Below are 18431 nucleotides of genomic sequence, written 5' to 3'. Positions count from 1 at the left end.
CCATGGACGTGACTAAGGCTGCACTCCCCAGGTGAAGCAACACCTGTGGAGCGATTGTCACAGGAGCCCTTGGAGCAGGCTTTCAGCTACTTCTTCAGGAACACCCTGACGCAGATCCACACGGCCTGCACCTGGGCTCGCCCGCTGGACAGGCTGGCCACATGTATGTATTAACTCCCCGTCTGTGTAGCAGAACCCGGTCTCCAATTATCTCAGCCATCCCTGCCATTGGACAAAGACCTTGCTTCGCTTGGACCATCCGGTAGTCGGTGTGCACCGTTAAAAGAACCCATGCACAGGCATCTTTCACCCTCTCAAAATGAACTTTGGGACCTGGAATATTAGGATCGGACAATTCCTTCACCTAAGGATCCACAACCCTGGAGTGGAAGAAAGTCATTCTCGTTTGGGAGTGACTGCTTAAGAATCACAGAATCGTTACAGCGCAGAGGCCATTCGGCCCATTGTATCCGCTTGAAGAAGAAGCCAACTAGAAAAAACTCTTCATGTGCTCACAGCAGATTTGGTCTCTGTCATTGCGGTGAAAAGACAGTAAGGGGGAGCCCGCTGCTTCGACAAGGAATTTCTTCAAGCAGCAAACTTGTTATTTTTCTTTCACTGCGCATGTGTCGGAACCAGGGTGTGTTGGTCTCAGAATACGGAAGCAGTGTTGTTTTTAATAACATTTAAAAAAAACTTTAATGATAAATATTCTTTTGTAGGTTGAAAATTAAGTGCATTGGAGTTATTGTGTTAATTATATTTATTTTAAAAAATCTTAATGTTCGCTGTTGTGACAGGTTGGAAATTAAGAGCTGTGGTGCAGCGTGAGCCGTTTACCTGCCCCCAGGTGAGCGCGGGATGGAAGGTGAGCCGGAGCAGAGCGCAGGCGCCTCCCTGGGACTCAGCATCGCCCTGCTTTCCAGCCTAGTGAATGGCTCTACTTTCGTTTTGCAGAGAAAAGGCATCCTTCAAGCTGAGAGCAGAGGTTTGTAAGCACTGAATTCCCCCGCAAACATATTCCTCACATTCAGTCTGGCAAAAAAAAAATCTATAGTGGTTTCACTTTGTTAGGCAATGCACACTCAGCAACTGTTCTGGCACCACGAGCTTCCTGTAAAAAGGATTGAATCATGTAACCAGCTTACCCACACTTTAAAACTGCAACATTGGCAGGAAGGCAAGAAAATCAGCACAACTTGCAACAATACCAATTGAAGTTTTAAATGTTTTATTTTCACCTAATAATGTGCTAATAGGGTTAAATTAATTTGGTTGTTTCAGGAGTGAAGCAATTTTCAAGGTGTACTAAATAAATTGGATAATGACCATTTATCTTTGAATACCCAATCTCCAAATTTAGGATGAAAATGTAAAATTCATGGTATTAAGAAGTTTGTGATTTGATTTGGCCTTTGTCACATGGTTTATGCCTTCTAAAAGTGCAACATTATTTCAGATTTCCAGCATCCACAGTATTTTGCTTTTCCATTATTTTCATCCTATAACATTTACATTGAGTTAGGTTTTTGTGTTTTGCTTCACATTTTAGAATTTTTTTTCAAATTATTCCATCCTCTAATCTGAAATTGCATTGAAAAAGTTTTCATACGAGGAAAAAAATTGTGTTATCCAATATAGATGTTGAATCTACTGAACTTTTCTATGTAGATCCAATTTTTTGAATTTTCTTTCTCTGTTACCTGGAAAAATGATTACTGCAGTCTTAATATCCTTGTTTTGGCTTCATGAACACTGGTTTATAGCACAAGGAGGCCATCTGGTCCATTGTGTTTGGCCAACTTCATTAGAGCAATATAGAACCAATCCTACTACCCTCCCGTCTCTCCATAGCCCTGTAACTGGGAGAGCCATAGTGATAGTAGATTCAATTGTAAGGGGAACAGACAGGTGTTTCTGTGGCTGCAAACGAGACTCCAGGATGGTATGTTGCCTCCCTGGTGCTAGGGTCAAGGATGTCTCGGAGCGGCTGCAGGACATTCTGAAGGGGAGGGTGAACTGCTAGTGGTTGTGGTACATGTCGGTACCAACGACTTAAGTAGAAAAGGGGATGAAGTCCTGCAAGATGAATTTAAGGAGTTAGGAGCTAAATTAAAAAGCAGGACCTCAAAGGTGGTAATCTCAGTGCTACGTGTTAGTGAGCACAGGAACAGGAGAATAGATCAGATGAATGCGTGGCTGGAGAAATGGTGCAGGAGGGAGGGCTTTAGATTCCTGGGACATCGGGACCGGTTCGGGGGAAGGTGAGACCTGTACAAGCAGGACGGGTTACACCCAGGCAGGACCGGAACCGATGTCCTTGCGGGGGTGTTTGCTAGTGCTGTTGGGGAGGATTTAAAACTAGAATGGCAGGGGGATGGGAACTTGAGTGGGGAGACTGAGGAGAAGGAATCAAGGATAGAAACAAAAGAGAGGAAACAAAAAGGCAAAAGTGGAAGGCATAGAAATCAAGGGCAAGAAACAAATAGGACCATAGTGTGAAATAATGCTAAGATAACTAAAAATGTTAAAAAGACAAGCCTAAAGGCATTGTGTCTCAATGCGTGGAGCATTAGCAATAAGGTAGGCAAATTAACCATGCAAATAGTTGTAAATGGATATGATATAGTTGCGATTATGGAGACATGGCTGCAGGGTGACCAAGGATGGGAACTGAACATCCAAGGGTATTCAATATTTAGGAAGGACAGGCAAAAAGGGAAAGGAGGTGGAGTAGCGTTGTTAGTAAAAGAGGAAATCAATACAATAGTGAGGAAGGATATTAGCTCAGAGAATCCTGATGTGGAATCTCTATGGGTGGAGCTAAGAAACACCAAGGGACAGAAAACGTTGGTGAGGGTTGTATATAGACCCCCAAACAGCAGTGGTGTTGTAGAGGATGGCATTAAACAGGAAATTAGAGAAGCATGCAATAAGGGTACAACTGTAATTATGGGTGAATTTAATCGACATATAGATTGGGCAAACTAAATTAGCAATAATCCTGTAGAGGAGGAATTCCTGGAGTGTGTACGTGATGGTTTTTTGGACCAATACGTTGAGGAACCAACTAGAGAACAGGCCATCCTAGACTGGGTATTGTGTACTGAGAAAGGTTTAGTTAACAGTCTTGTTGTGCGGATTCTCTTGGGGAAGAGCAACCATAACATGATAGAATTCTTCATTAAGATGGAGAGAGAGAGAGTAGATTCCGAGACTCGGGTCCTGAATCTAAATAAAGGAAACTATGAAGGTATGAGGCGCAAGTTGGCTATGATAGCTCGGGGAACGTCACTTAAAGGGTTGACAGTGGATAGGCAATGGCTAGCATTTAAAGAACGCATGGATGAATTACATCAATTGTTCATTCCTGTCTGGCGCAAAAAATAGAACAGGAAGGGTAGTTCAACCGTGGCTTACAAAAGAAATTAGGGATGGTATTAGATCCAAGGAGGAGAAATATAAAATGGCCAGAACAGGGGCGGCACAGTGGCGCAGTGGTTAGCACCGCAGCCTCACAGCTCCAGGGACCCGGGTTCAATTCCGGGTACTGCCTGTGTGGAGTTTGCAAGTTCTCCCTGTGTCTGCGTGGGTTTTCTCCGGGTGCTCCGGTTTCCTCCCACAAGCCAAAAGACTTGCAGGTTGATAGGTAAATTGGCCATTATAAATTGTCACTAGTATAGGTAGGTGGTAGGGAAATATAGGGACAGGTGGGGATGTTTGGTAGGAATATGGGATTAGTGTAGGATTAGTATAAATGGGTGGTTGATGTTCGGCACAGACTCGGTGGGCCGAAGGGCCTGTTTCAGTGCTGTATCTCTAATCTAAAAAAAAAACAAGCAGCAAACCTGAGGATTGGGAGCAGTTTAGAATTCAGCAAAGGAGGACAAAGGGATTGATTAAGAAGGGGAAAATAGAGTATGAGAGTAAGCTTGCAGAGAACATAAAAACTGACTGTAAAAGCTTCTATAGATATGTGAAGAGAAAAAGATTAGTGAAGACAAATGTGGGTCCCTTACAGTCAGAAACAGGTGAATTTATAATGGGGAATAAAGAAATGGCAGACCAATTAAATACATACTTTGGTTCTGTCTTCACAAAGGATGACACAAATTACCTCCCAGAAATGTTGGGAAACATAGGGTCCAGTGAGAAGGAGGAATTGTATGAAATCAGTATTAGTAGGGAAATGGTGTTAGGGAAATTGATGGGATTGAAGGCCGATAAATCCCCCGGGGTTGATAATCTACATCCCAGAGTATTTAAGGAAGTGGCCCCAGAAATAGTAGATCCATTGCTGGTCATTTTTCAAAATTCTATAGACTCTGGAACAGTTCCAACGGATTGGAGGATAGCTAATGTAACCCCACTATTTAAAAAAGGGGGTAGAGAGAAAACGGAATTATAGACGAGTTAGCCTGACATCAGTAGTGGGGAAAATGCTAGAGTACATTATAAAAGATGTAAAAGCAGAGCACTTGGAAAACAATGACAGGATCGGACAAAGTCAACGTGGATTTATGAAAGGGAAATCATGCTTGACAAATCTACTGGAATTTTTTGAGGATGTAACTAGTAGAATAGATAAGGGAGAACCAGTGGATGTGGTGTATTTGGACTTTCAGAGGCTTTCGATAAGGTCCCACATGAGAGATTAGCGTGCAAAATTGAAGCACGTGGGATTGGGGGTAAGGTACTGACATGGATAGAGAACTGGTTGGTAGACAGGAAACAAAGAGTAGGAATAAACGGGTCTTTTTCCGAGTGGCAGGCAATGACTAGTGGGGTACCGCAGGGATCAGTGCTAGGACCCCAGCTATTCACAATATATATTAATGATATAGATGAGGGAATTAAATGTAATATATCCAAGTTTGCAGATGACACAAAGCTGAGTGGGAGCTGTGAGGAGGATGCAGAGAAGCTCTAGTGTGATTTGGACAGGTTGAGTGAGTGGGCAAGTACATGGCAGATGCAGTATAATGTGGATAAATGTGAGGTTCTCCACTTTGGTGGCAAAAACAGAAAGGCAGATCATTATCTGAATGGCAAGAGATTGGGAAAGGGGAGGTGCAGCGAGACCTGGGTGTCCTTGTGCACCAGTCGCTGAAAGTAAGCATGTAGGTGCAGCAGGCAGTTAAGAAGGCAAATGGTATGCTGGCCTTCATAGCAAGAAGATTCGAGTACAGGAGCAAGGATGTCTTGCTGCAATTATACAAGGCCTTGGTGAGACCACATCTGGAGTATTGTGTGCAGTTTTGGTCTCCTTATCTGAGGAAGGATGTTCTTGCTATGGAGGGAGTGTAGTGAAGGTTCACCAGACTGGTTCCTGGGATAGCAGAACTGACGTATGAAGAGAGATTGGGTCGGTTAGGCTTGTATTCACTAGAGTTAGAAGAATGAGAGGGGGGTCTCATTAGAAACCTACAAAATTCTAATAGGACTAGACAGTCTAGATGCAGGAAGGATGTTCCCGATGGTGGGGGAGTCCAGCACCAGGGGTCACAGTCTAAGGATAACGGGTAAGCCATTTAGGACTGAGATGAGGAGGGATTTCTTCACCCAGAGAGTGATGAACCTGTGGAATTCTCTAGCCCAGAAAGCAGTTGAGGCCAAATCATTAAATATATTCAAGAAAGAGTTAGATATAGTTCTTAGGGCTAAAGGGATCAAGGGATACGGAAAGAAAGAGGGAACAGGGTTCTGAGTTTGGATGATCAGCCATGATCATATTGAATGGTGGTGCAGGCTTGAGGGGCCAAATGGCCCACTCCTGCTCCTATTTTCCTATGTTTTCTGTGTTTCTATGTAACATTTTCTGCTTCACATATTTATCCAATTTTTCCTCAAAGGCGACAATCATCTCTGACTCAAACACTTCCTATTGCAAAACATTCCATGCTGTAATAATCCTGAATCAAGACCTTTCCTCACACTTGACGACAATTTTAAATTTATGATCCCCTCAATTCTGATCCCTAACCAGAGGAAATAACCTTTCTCTATTCACTGTGAAAACCCATCATAATTTTGAAAATCTTTATTAAATCTCCCTCTTGCATTTACCTGCTGCAGTGGAACAGATCCAGTGTCTTAACCTTTCTTCATAACTACAATTCTCATTCTTAACATCATCTTGGTGATGTCCTTTTCTATAATGGGGTGCCCAGAACTTTGCACAGTACTCTTAACAGTGGCCCAATCAATGCTTTGTTTAGATTTATCTTTACTGTTGTATTCGATACCCCATTTATAAAATCAAAAAGCTCTTGGATTTTATTGTGGCTTTATTTGCCTGTACTTGAACTTGCAGGGAACCATATATTTGAACCTCTAGGTCTCTTCAATCCCCATCCTTATCTTTCTATCTGATGTATGCTTTCATTCCTTATTTTTCTCCCAAAATAAATTACCTCTCACTTTTCCACATTAAATTGCATTTGCCACTTGTTCACATTCTGCTAACTAGTTCATGCTGTTTGTCAAGCCCCTACTATTGTATCAACAGCAAATTTCAATAATATGCTCTCTATGCCAAAGCCCAAATCATGTAACTATATTTATATAACATGAAACAGAGCAAGAGTGTACATGTGTATTTGTGTGTGGCTGTATATATTATATATGAATATATTATTGCACACACGACCTGACCTGTGGGAAATACCACTTTCAACTCTTCCTATGCAAGCAACATCCATAAAAAAGTAAAATACTGCGGATACTGTAAATCTGGAATAAAAACAAAGTATTGGAAATACTCAGAAGATCTGGCAACATCTGTGGAGAGAGAAGCAGAGTTAACGTTTCAGTTCTATGACGTTTCATCAGAACTGGCAAAGGTTAGAAATGTAATGGGTTTCAAGCAAGTGAAGCAGGGGTGGGGGGGAAAGAGAACAAAAGGGAAGGATTTACTCGTACTTCTTTCAGTTTATTATATTGTATTCGCTACTCACAATGCAGTCACCTCTGCATTGGGGAGACCAAAAGCAGATTGGGTGACCACTTTGCGGAACACCTCCGCTCAGTCCGCAAGCATGGCCCCGAGCTTCCGGTTGCTTGCCATTTCAATTCACCACCCTGCTCCCCTGCCCACATTTCTGTCCTTGGCGTGCTGCAGTGTTCCAGTGAACATCAATGCAAGCTCGAGGAACAGCAGCTCATTTTCTGATTAGGCACTCTACAGTCTTCTGGACTGAACACTGAGTTCAATAATTTCAGAGCATGACTGGCCCTTTTTTTTCTATTATTTTATTTTATCATTTTTTTCCCCATGTGCCTGCCTTTTTGCTTTTGGACACCGCTGTTTATTACCCAGTCATTAGCACTCTCTCTGCACTAATGTTTTGTCTTTCACCACACCATTAGCACACTCTCTCTTTGCCTTGGCCCCATGATCTCCTTGTCAGTTAATTTCTCCTGCCCTCTACCCTATCACACACCTTCCCTTTTGTTCCCTTTCCACCAGCTTCGCCCCCCCACCCCCCCCCCCCAACCCCACCTTCACTTGCGTAAAACCTATTACATTTTTAACCTTTGCCAGTTGTGATGAAAGGTCATAGACCTAAAACGTTAACATATGCTGCCAGACCTGCTGAGTATTTCCAGCACTTTCTGTCTTTATTCCAAGCAACATCCATTTGTTTGCTGTTCATCAATTTTTTTTTGTCTTTGTGAGACATCTTAGAGATTGCCTTCTGAAAATTTATTTGCACCACCTATGCATCCCACTTATCTATCTAATCAGTCACTTCAAAAAAGATTGTCAAGTATGACTTCCCTTTTAATAAGTTTTCAGTATTTTCAAAATTATTCTATAGCCCATTTAACTCAACTAAACGCCAATTTCGTGAACATTCTTGCAGGAAGATTCAATAAATTGTGCTTTTGAATGATATTACAAAACTGATCATCATCCTAAATGATAGGATAATTGTTTCCCTCAGAATGCCAGTGTTGAAAACTTGATCACAATTAATTCAGATGTTATTGTAATGACTTGTTTAAATACGGGAAGCCAAAATTAGAAAAGACAATATTAAATTGGAGCTTATGAATCTTTTGCTTTTGCCTGTTCATAACCAGTCTGAACTGAGATATTATACATGCCAGTACAGTACCACAGAACGATGCAACTGTGAGTATATCGAAATTGTGGACAGTGTTTATGTTGGAAATTTTCTCTAACAAAGCTGTTCCTTAGCTTACAAATAGAAACTGTTTTAGGTTTAGAGGCCAATGAGTAAAAGGCATTTTTTTTGCAAAACAGCAAAGAGTGATGGGTATGAAGACTTTTATAGCTAATGGTGCGTAGCAAGGTGAGATCAGTGAAATGCAATGTTTCTGCAAATCTGAGCAGAATGTTGGATTAATACATTTGCACTAAGCGCTGTTTGGTAATGACATTTGAGCAACTGTTGGCCACCTTGAGAAGCAACTCAATGCATTACATAGTAGACAAGTTGGTGTGAAAGTTTTAAACCAGATATTCCACAGTATAGCTGCCCTAGGACAGGAAGTTGAGAGAAGTTATAGGAAAAGGGAAGAGGATGGAGACAGAAGGTAGAGTCAGGAGGAGACAAGATGGGAGCTGATGAGACTGAAACAAACCAACTTTGTCGCCAGTCTGAAATGTGAGGAATTAGGTAAGACAAAAAAAAAATGCCTCTAGTATAGGTAGGGGGTAGGAGAATTGAGAGAAGGTGGGGATGTGAGAGGGAAAATGGGATTAATGTAGAATTAGTATAAATGGGTGGTTGATGGTCGGCACGGACTCATTGGGCCGAAGGGCTTGTTTCGGGACTGTATCTCTCTAATACTCTATGACTATGACTAGTTCCTGGAGGCTGCTTCTGAAGGAAGTGAGGGTTTGATCACAGCTCTGTGGAGCACAATACTATCTGGAGGGCCAGTTAACGCAGGAGGAGACACATACTAACAGTGGATGCTTAATGGAATGGAATAGCAAAGAGTTTTAGGAATGCTGCTATGTAATTGTTTTTAAAGACAAGGGCGCAGATACGAAAAGGCCAATAAAAGACAAATAGAATTTTTGGGGTGTGATGGAGCCAGTGAAAGAAGTTTTAGGTGAAAATTTTAATCGACTGGGAGCTTTATAATTGGTTTGGTATAGTCTTTAATCAGGAGTTTCATTTTAGAAGTATCTTATTAAGATCACATTCAACAAACATAATTACGAAGATAATGACTGCTGCTGAATACTTTGGAGTAAAGGGCTAAAGTCTTGTCTGCCAGCTATCATGTAATAGATTCTGGGGTCTTCCTGTACAGTTGACTTAAATACTGACTTTACCAAATGAGCCTTTCAGTAATCTGCAAGCTAAACTTCCAATTTAATGTTTTTGTTACTATGAGAATGTGAGCGGTTCTGAGAGAGTGATGAATAAGTTAATTGTATTCAAGTATCTAAAAGGTGGCCTCTGCTCATTTCCTCTTGAAGCTGACCAAAGCTACAGTGACAGACTTAAATAATGCTACTTCCCATTGAAGCATCAAAAATATTTGACCACAGTCACTCATATGTATGGAAGTTGACAAATAATGAACATACATTTTCTCTGACCCTGGCTTAGTCACATGGTTAAAAACTGAAAATCCACTCTCTCTAGTGAGTGAACCACAGTCTGGTTCACCAGAGATTACAGGGAGGTACGTGAGACAGAGGTCTCGGTCCTGACCCTATTTGTGACACAGCCTTCCTTCAAAAATCGAGGCCTAAATTTTTCTAATGATTACTAATGAGGAAATGCTAACTCTTGCCTTTTGACAGGTTCTTCCTATTTAACAGAATTGGCTTGGTGGACTGGAACTGTAGGAAGTAAGTGTCATTTTAAAAATTCTCATCCTTGGTTTCAAATCCTTCCATGGGCTCGCCCCTTCCTATCTCTGTAACCTCTACCAGGCTTACAAGCCTTTGAGATCTCTGAGCTCCTCAATTCTGGCCTCTTGCACATCCCTGATTTTAGTGGCTCCACCATTGGCAGCCATGCCTTCAACTGTCTGGACCCTAGGCTCTGGAATTCCTTCCCTAAACCTCTCCACCTCTCTCTCCTTTTTAAGTCGTTCCTTAAAGCTTTTGGTCATCTGTCCTAATATCTGTTTATGTGGCTCCATGCCAAATTTTGTTTGATAATGTTGCTGTGAAGTGCCTTAGGACAGTTCCTACTTTAAAGGCGCTATATAAATGCAAATCGTTGTTGTTTTGTCTCATCTCTCCTTTTCTGCCTTTCATTTTAAATCCTTCTGTTCAGAGACTAGCCAACTTTTGCTGGGATAAAGCTCTAAAGACATCTTGATCATCCAGCATATTGTCCAACTGGAGATTATTTATTGATATGTAAGCCTTCGCAGTAAGTGCCAGCAGATTAATCAAATGTCTTGTGCGTCACACATTCACTTTCAGCAGATTTTTAAAAGCAATGAAGAGAGAGGGAGGGAGAGAGAGATTCCTAAGCATGTGACTGTTTCTCACTACACAGCTGATATCAAGTAGTTCTTTTAAAAAAAAAAGTTAAGTTTAAAAAATGCAAATACTGGGCATCAGAACAAACACAGAAAGTGCTAGAGTGAGTCATACCTCTGACGAAACGTTTGGTCAGCTGACTAAGGTATGAAATTTTGTTTGATCACGCTCCTGTGAAGTGTCTTGGAACATTTTTACATGTTAAAGGCATTATATTAATACAAGTTATTGTTGAAGTCATATTTGGCTAGATAATATAGGGAAATAAAAGATATTGAAGAGACACAGAGAATGTGTGAATAGCTGAGGTGGTGGGGGTAAGGCATGTCTGACATGGAAGAAGCTGGTAAAGTTGGATCAGGTTCAGTAATCTGACAAGGAAAATGCAACTGAGGCCATTCTACACATAACTTCCTCTCTTGGCTGTTTTTTTCCCCCTTTGTTCACTTCCTTTTTTTGAATGCTGTTCATTTTTAATTATTTCCCATTTTGAGAAAACATTAATTTGTCTGTTCTTTTATGGGTCCATATTAACCTGCTGAATCTTTCCAGAATTTTCTGTTTCAGTTCATCACAGATTAGGGATTGAATCTGGGTTTTCCCGTTCTGTATAATTCTGTCCTACACTATTTGTTTATTCACTGAGCTGTGCTGGGAAAGGAAAATGGGAAATGTTGCAATCTTTTAAAATAAAAAAAAGATAACCCAGCTATTTGTTTGAGTGGATAGTTTCTGGTAACTAGCGAGACTATTAAGCCACCAAATCTCAAAACTTTGCATGTATGTTGCATATTAGTAAGTTGAAAAATAAAACAGAAAATGACTGCCTTGAATTACTTTGAGAAGAATTTTGTGACTGATCTTTTTAATTCCCAAGAACCCAACTGGTTGACCTGATTTTAGAGAATGTTTTGGAAACCTTGGTTTTAATTAATTTATAAAAACACATAGGCCCAGATTTTGCAGTCAGCAGCAATGGAGTGGCGCTTACCGTTCATTATGCCTGCAGACGTTTCGTGGGGTTAAGTGGCAACTTGTTGTATTTAGAAATCCTTTTCATATCTGTGCCCTCTACAGGGGATCTGTGGCATGTGTAATCACGGCAAATAACAACCAAATCAGATTGCGGAATCTTCACTGAGACTCAGGGCTAGATTTTATGGCAGGCGGACAGGAGCTGGCCACGGAGGTACAATTTGGTGGTGAACCCGCTTCCGCCTAGCCTGGGCATCCGTCCTGTATTTTACGGGTCCCCAGGCTTTAATTGGTCCGAGGTGGAACTTCCACCCGCTTGAGGGAGGATGTCCCGCCTCATTGAGCTGCCGGCCAATCATCGGGCCGGCAGCTGTTAGTCCCAACAGCGCCACTGGGAGCGGTGGCCACTGCTGGGACTGCAGCCCATCCGAGGACATGGAGGCAGGACTGCAAGTAAGTTTGGGTTGCCTTGTCGGGGGTGATCGGTCATGCCCCAGCGAGGTAAGGGTGGTCATTTGGGGGGGGAAGGGGGTGTCTTGGGTCCTTGGGGTGATTGGGCTTGCAGGGGCAGCCCTCAATTGCAGAGTGCCCCTCCGGGACGCTGGAAGGCCACCAACTTTCATTGGGTGGCCTTTCCTGGCTCCAGGACGCCCGCTTGCCATGGGTAAAATCCCCTTGGAGTCGGGCGGAGGCCCTTAAGTGGCTGTTAATTGGCAACTTAAGGGTCTTGATTGGCCTGGGCCGGGCGGCAAGTTTTCCACCTGCCCCCGTCCTATGTAAAGTGGGGCGGAGATGGGAGCGGGTCGGGAATCCTCCCGTAGCCTCCTGCTTCGTTTTACCCCCCCCCCCCCCCCCCTCCCCCCCGCCCCTCACCACCATCCGGCTCGCTGGGGTGGTGTAAAATTCTGGCCTCAGAGTCTGAACCAAGAAGTATAGATTAGAATATTTAATTCAGTGTAAAGTCATGTACAGTGAGTGAAATAGAGAGGGGAAAAGATGGGATTAAGAGACAAAGGAAAAGTTTTTTTTAGAAAGCTTTAAATCTCCAACAATAATTAAATTTTGCAGGAATGAGACTTCACACTTGTAAAATTAAATTTTCTGTGTGAAAGAAGTTGTTTGGTAGTAATTAAGATAATCATATCATTAAAAATTCACTTGCACTTTAATGCAGAAGCCCTAGCTTTTTCTGCATTTAGTAACGAATTGATAAGTACAGCAGTTCCACGCCCCTCATGTATTTTAATGCCAAATCTATTAGCGAGTACCAGTATAGTGCAGCTTGTGAAGGAAAGGGAAAATTGGTCAGCATTCTCTGGATTTCCTCATGTAATTGCACATGTGTGAATCCTGTCTGGTTTTCTCCATAATAGGGGTGAGCGCTAAACAAAATCTGGGCCATTATTATTGAAACAAAAACATACAAAAAAGTATTCTATGTCAGAAAAATATTACTTTTTTTTAAAAAGTTCTTCCTTTACAGTGCAATTTATTTTTTTGCAACATTCTGGGTCTGGCATTTTCCCCACAGGTAGGTTCAGATCCTGAGGTTGGAGTGGGAAGACTAAAATCTGTGTTATAAATTGGTGCTCTAGTACTGCACCACCCTCTTATTCTTGAAATTATACGTGTTTAGTTTTGGGGTAAGTGTTTAAACTCCTTTTTGTTTTGAAACCAGCATGAGGGAATTAATATTTTACAATTTTCCTCTTGTTACAGTGGGTCTTGGTCAAATAGGAAACTTCTTAGCATACAACACTGCCCCTGCTGCATTGGTAACGCCACTAGGAGCCCTCGGTGTGCCATTTGGGTACTATTTTTACTTGCAATCTGTTTATATATTGATGTGAAGCATGGAAATTTCTTCTTATTGTGGCCAATTGCAGGGCTACAATACTACCCTGGATGATACTTAAGCACTTTTAATGAATAGTTATATGACTACCCCTGCTGATGTATCAGTGTTTGTTATGAGTAGTTCTAACTGATGAGTACTAGACTATTTGATTACATTTGCCTTCCAAAGCCAGCTCAGAGCGAGATGTTCAGTGTTGTATAAGATGGAGTGCCCAGATCCACATATAATCACAATTTACTGTTTAAATTTTCAGCAATTATGATCTAGTCCCTGCTCTCCAGTCTTGTGATTATAAGTAATTATAATTGTAATTCCAATGAAATACATGTGCTACTGAAGAACTTAGCTAAAGAACTTAAGTAGTCGCTGTTTAGAATTCTTATAATAGGGCAGGAATATGGCAATTTGCTTTGGTGAAAATGTTTTACAATTATTCATGGTGTAGTAATTTTTTGTGTGTATATAATAAACGTTCCTTTTCTTTCACCCACCCATTCCTTTTACTACCCCGATCTTTTTTCTAGGTCACTCTTGGCTTCCTATATGTTGCAGGAGAAGCTAAACTTGTTAGGAAAACTCGGATGTCTGCTAAGCTGTGCAGGTTCAATCGTACTGCTCATTCATGCTCCCAGAACTGAGAATATAACATCGAGGGTGCAACTGGAAGAGAAGCTAGCGGACCCAGGTAAATTTTCTGTGTCATTAATGTAAATTGGAATGAGGGAAAGGCCCTAACACTGATCACTGAAGCACCCCAGCCAGCAGTTCCCACTAGCTGGCATTACTCCTCCATCAATTACCCACTGTTTCTTGCTCTTCGGCCAATTGTTTTTAATTCATTCTGAAATTTTAGCCCAAATCCCAACAAATATAGCTTTGAATATTAGCTTTTAATGCAGAACTTTGTCAGATGCCTTTTGGAAGTCCAGTTACACCATGTCCGGTTGCACCAGTTCCTCAGCTAGGCCCAACCATCTTCAGCTGCTTCATCAGTGACCTTCCTTCAGTCATAAGGTCAGAAGTGGGGATATTCGCTGATTGTGAAATGTTCAGCACCATTCGCGACTTCTCAGATACTGAAGCAGTCCGTGTAGAAATGCAGCAAGACCTGGACAATACCCAGGCTTGGGCTGATAAGTGGCAAGTAACATTCGCACCACACAAGTACAAGGCAATGACCATTTCCAACAGAGAGAATCTCACCATCTCTCCTTGACATTCAATGGCATTACAATCGCTGAATCCTCCACTATCAACATCCTGGGGGTTACCATTGACCAGAAACTGAACTGGAGTAGCCATATAAATACTGTGGCTACAACAGCAGATCAGAGGCTAGGAATCCTGCGGCGAGTAACTCACCTCCTGACTCCCCAAAGCCTGTCCACCATCTACAAGGCACAAGTCAGAAGGAATACTCTCACTTGCTGGATGAGTGCAGCTCCAACAACACTCAAGAAGCTCGACACCATCCTGGACAAAGCAGCCTGCTTGATTGGCACCCATCCACAAGCATTCACTCCCTCCACCACCGACACACAGTGTCAGCAGTGTGTACCATCTACAAGATGCACAGCAGCAACGCACTTAGGCTCCTCAGACAGCACCTTCCAAACCTGCGACCTCTACCACCTAAACGAACAAGGGCAGCATGGGAACACCACCATCTGCAAGTTCCCCTCCAAGTCACACACCATCCTGACTTGGAACTATATCGGCGTTCCTTCACTGTCGCTGGGTCAAAATCCTGGAATTCCCTTCCTAACAGCACTGTTGGTATACCTACCCCAAATGGACTGCAGCAGTTCAAGAAGGCAGCTCACCACCACCTTCTCAAGGGCAATTAGGGATGGGCAATAAATACTGGCCTAGCCAGCGATGATCACATCCCATGAACAAATACATTTTTTTTTTAAAATGTCATCAGGCTTTTCCTGATTCGCTTAAGCCATTATTTCCTGAGAACATCAAGGATTTTGGTCAGGTAGGATCTTCCAATTCTACATTCACGTTGCCTGTTATTTGCTAGGTTATAATTATACATCTAATCCTTACTCTGGTAATTAATTCAATTATTTTACCTGGAAGTGATTTAATATTACTGAGTCTCTGGTTGTTTGGGTTTAACGCCCCTTTTGAAAACGTCACCATGTTAGCCTATTTTCAATGCATTGGGACCTCGCCAATGTTCAAATCCATTCTGATGAGCATATCGAATTTCCTCCCTGATCCTTCTTGATAACTGGAGTAAATACCATTTATTGATTTTTTTTTTTTTTGGAGGTTTTTTTAGCCTAAGACTTCCATTTTTATTTTCATCATCGTCATCTACTTTTTTCTGCCTTCATAGTGTCCTGCAATGTAGCCCTTGTCATTTCAACTAAATTTCTCAAATTTCATAACCTTTTATATTAGTTAGTGTGGTGCAATTAATGTGAAAGACTGATTAGGAAGTGGAAAATTGCAAGTCATGGGGAAGTAAGTGCATTGCTGTACTTTTGTCCAAGTGACATTTAATTCCCGGGTGAGTTTTTTTTAATCATTGCTGTGTCTGTCCATTGATAGACTGACTGTGTCTTCCACCAAAGGAGGGAAAATCCAAGCATAACTAAACTTGTCTCATTCTCTCTGCTGTACCTGCTAATGTATGATTGAGAGCACTGGTGCATCAAACAGCCCTCAGCCAGGGAATCATGCACATCAGGGAGGGGGAGATGGAATCATAGATCTGTACAGCGCAGAATAAGGCTACTAATACAAGAGCAAAATACTGCAGATGCTGGAAATATTCAGCAGGTCCGGCAGTATCTGTGAAGAGAGAAATGGAGTTAACATTTCAGGTCAGTGATCCTTCGTCAGACATTAACTCTATTTCTCTCTCCACAGATGCTGCCAGACCTGCTTAGTAGTTCCAGCATTTTCTATTTTTGTTACAGAACAAGACCACTCAGTTCATTGTGCCTGTGCTGGAAATATTAATGCTGATAACCAGGTCTGATGTGATACTAGAAGTACTTTTATAATCGGAGTGGTGGAAGGAAAAGTGGTTAATTTAAAGAAAAGCAAACAATTTTGACTAATCTTTCAAAATACTGTTTTTCTTCTCTTGCAGTGTTCCTTGGTTACATCTGCATTATTCTAGCACTACTTATCCTGCTCATTTTCTGGATTGCACCTTCCCATGGCTCCACCAACGTCCTAGTTTACATTGGCATTTGTTCATTACTGGGCAGCTTTACTGTACCCAGCAGTAAAGGCATCGGCTTAGCAGCTCAAGATGCATTTAGTGATAGCCCGTCGAGTCAAAGAGCCCTGTGCCTCTTTGTCATCCTGTTGGTAACACTGGTTTGCAGTATTCTCGTTCAGTTTATGTACATTAATAAGGCATTACAATACTTTGATTCCTCCATATTCAGTGCTATATACTACGTGGTTTTCACAGTTTTGGTCATACTGGCATCTGCCATCCTCTTTCGAGAGTGGAATGATGTTGGATTGGTAGATTTTCTTGGAATGCTGTGTGGATTTATTACGGTTTCAGTTGGGATCATCCTCTTGCAGGTCTTCAAGGAATTCAGCATCTCTGCCAGTGACTTAAGAAAAGTCACTTCAAAAAAGCACTGAAACATAAGGATTTACTGACTGTTTCATAGCTGTATTTCAGTGTTTGAACAGATAAATACTTGTGCAGTAATAGGTATTGTGGGACTTCAAGACTCAGATATTGGAAATTGCAACATATTTAACCCTTTTTCATGTATTTGGTATGGTTCATGTGACCGACTTTCTCCTTCATTTGTGGCCCTCATCAGATCTGTTTCTCTCTGTCCCTGTTCACCATTGACTATCCATAACCTGCTATCCCCATTCACGATCCTACACTTACTGTCTATTAAGAGAAACTTAGGAAGTGTGCTTTGAAGGGAGAGCAATTCCTGCATTTGTAGAAGCTGTAGGACCCATAGTTTTCATAGAGAAAAAGAAAAAGTCTGAATTTATATAGTGCCTTTCATGACCTCCGGACATCCCAATGTGCTCTACAGCCAGTTAAGTACTTTTGAAATGTCAACATTGTAAGAAATGTGGCAGCCAATTTGTGCACAGAAAGCTCTCATAGGCAGCAATGTGATGACCAGATTCTTTTTGTGTAATGTGACTGAGTGATAAATATTGGCCAGCTTACCGAGGATAATGCTTAAATAATCTTTTATGTCTACCTGAGGGAGCAGACAGGGCCTCTGTTCATCGTTGTGTGAGGGACAGCACCTCTGAGTGCAGAACTACCTCAGAACTACACTGGGAGTGTCAGCCTGGATTTCCACACTGAAGTCTCTAGAGTGGGACTTGAACCCACAACCTCTGACACAAGAGGTAAAAGTGCTATCCACTGAATCATGGCTGACAAGTATTGGTCCTGATAACGTTCTCCTTCCACACATTTCCCCCCAACCTTTTATTTGAAGGGGAAAAATTCCTACGCTCCACTTAGTTACAGCTGATGTGACACACTAACTGAATGCGAATCACAGGCAGAGACTCACGCCCCGTCACTCTGTAGTTAGACTGCATTTGGGATGTTGCCTGGAGCAACTGTTGCACACAAAATGGCTTAGAATTATGGCACACAACAGAAAGTTGGGCAATTACACTGTTTATAAAGACTTAAAAGGAATTCTTTAATGTGTTGGTATTTCATGTACTTTAATTGGCTTTTATTCTTTATATTTCAGTTTTTAGCTTTGGTTGCAAAAGAGGTGCTGCTCCTTTGAAAACTGAAATCTTATCATGTGATGCTTATATTGTAATTAATTGCCCTCATGCACTGTATCTGTGACTACTAAATAGCAGCAATAAATTGTTAATCTTTTGTGTACTGAATTGTCATTGGCAACTTCTAAAATGCTTCAGCTGGGGAATGTCTTCAACTGTGTTTGTATGGCTCCCAGTGGAAAGTTAGTTTTCTGGCAGGGAACAAGCATTTTTATCAGGAATGATCTTTAATGGAAATGCAGCACAGGGCATTGAACTAATTATTAATGCTGTAATACTTCCCAAATCTTATATGAAACAGGAAGATTTTAAGTGATAATTTTTGAGAGCAACATTGAGTCTACA

The 18431-nt window shown here is 41.6% G+C and overlaps 1 protein-coding gene across 1 annotated transcript; it reads left to right on the top strand.

Annotated features, from left to right (window-relative positions):
* The first annotated feature begins 625 nt into the window (after positions 1-625).
* nipa1 (NIPA magnesium transporter 1) lies at positions 626-18136 on the top strand. The gene is made up of 6 exons (XM_068033259.1): positions 626-640; positions 801-988; positions 9791-9838; positions 13178-13268; positions 13841-14001; positions 16429-18136. The coding sequence occupies exons 2-6, from the start codon at positions 862-864 to the stop codon at positions 16938-16940; spliced, it is 939 nt and encodes a 312-aa protein (XP_067889360.1). The 5' UTR covers positions 626-640; positions 801-861; the 3' UTR covers positions 16941-18136.
* Positions 18137-18431: the final 295 nt, after the last annotated feature.

The sequence above is a fragment of the Heterodontus francisci genome, chromosome 6 (assembly GCF_036365525.1).
Source record: "Heterodontus francisci isolate sHetFra1 chromosome 6, sHetFra1.hap1, whole genome shotgun sequence".
NCBI classification, from domain to species: domain Eukaryota; kingdom Metazoa; phylum Chordata; class Chondrichthyes; order Heterodontiformes; family Heterodontidae; genus Heterodontus; species Heterodontus francisci.
The sequence above is the reverse complement of the archived record's forward strand: the minus strand, read 5'-3'. Positions and strand labels throughout refer to the sequence as shown.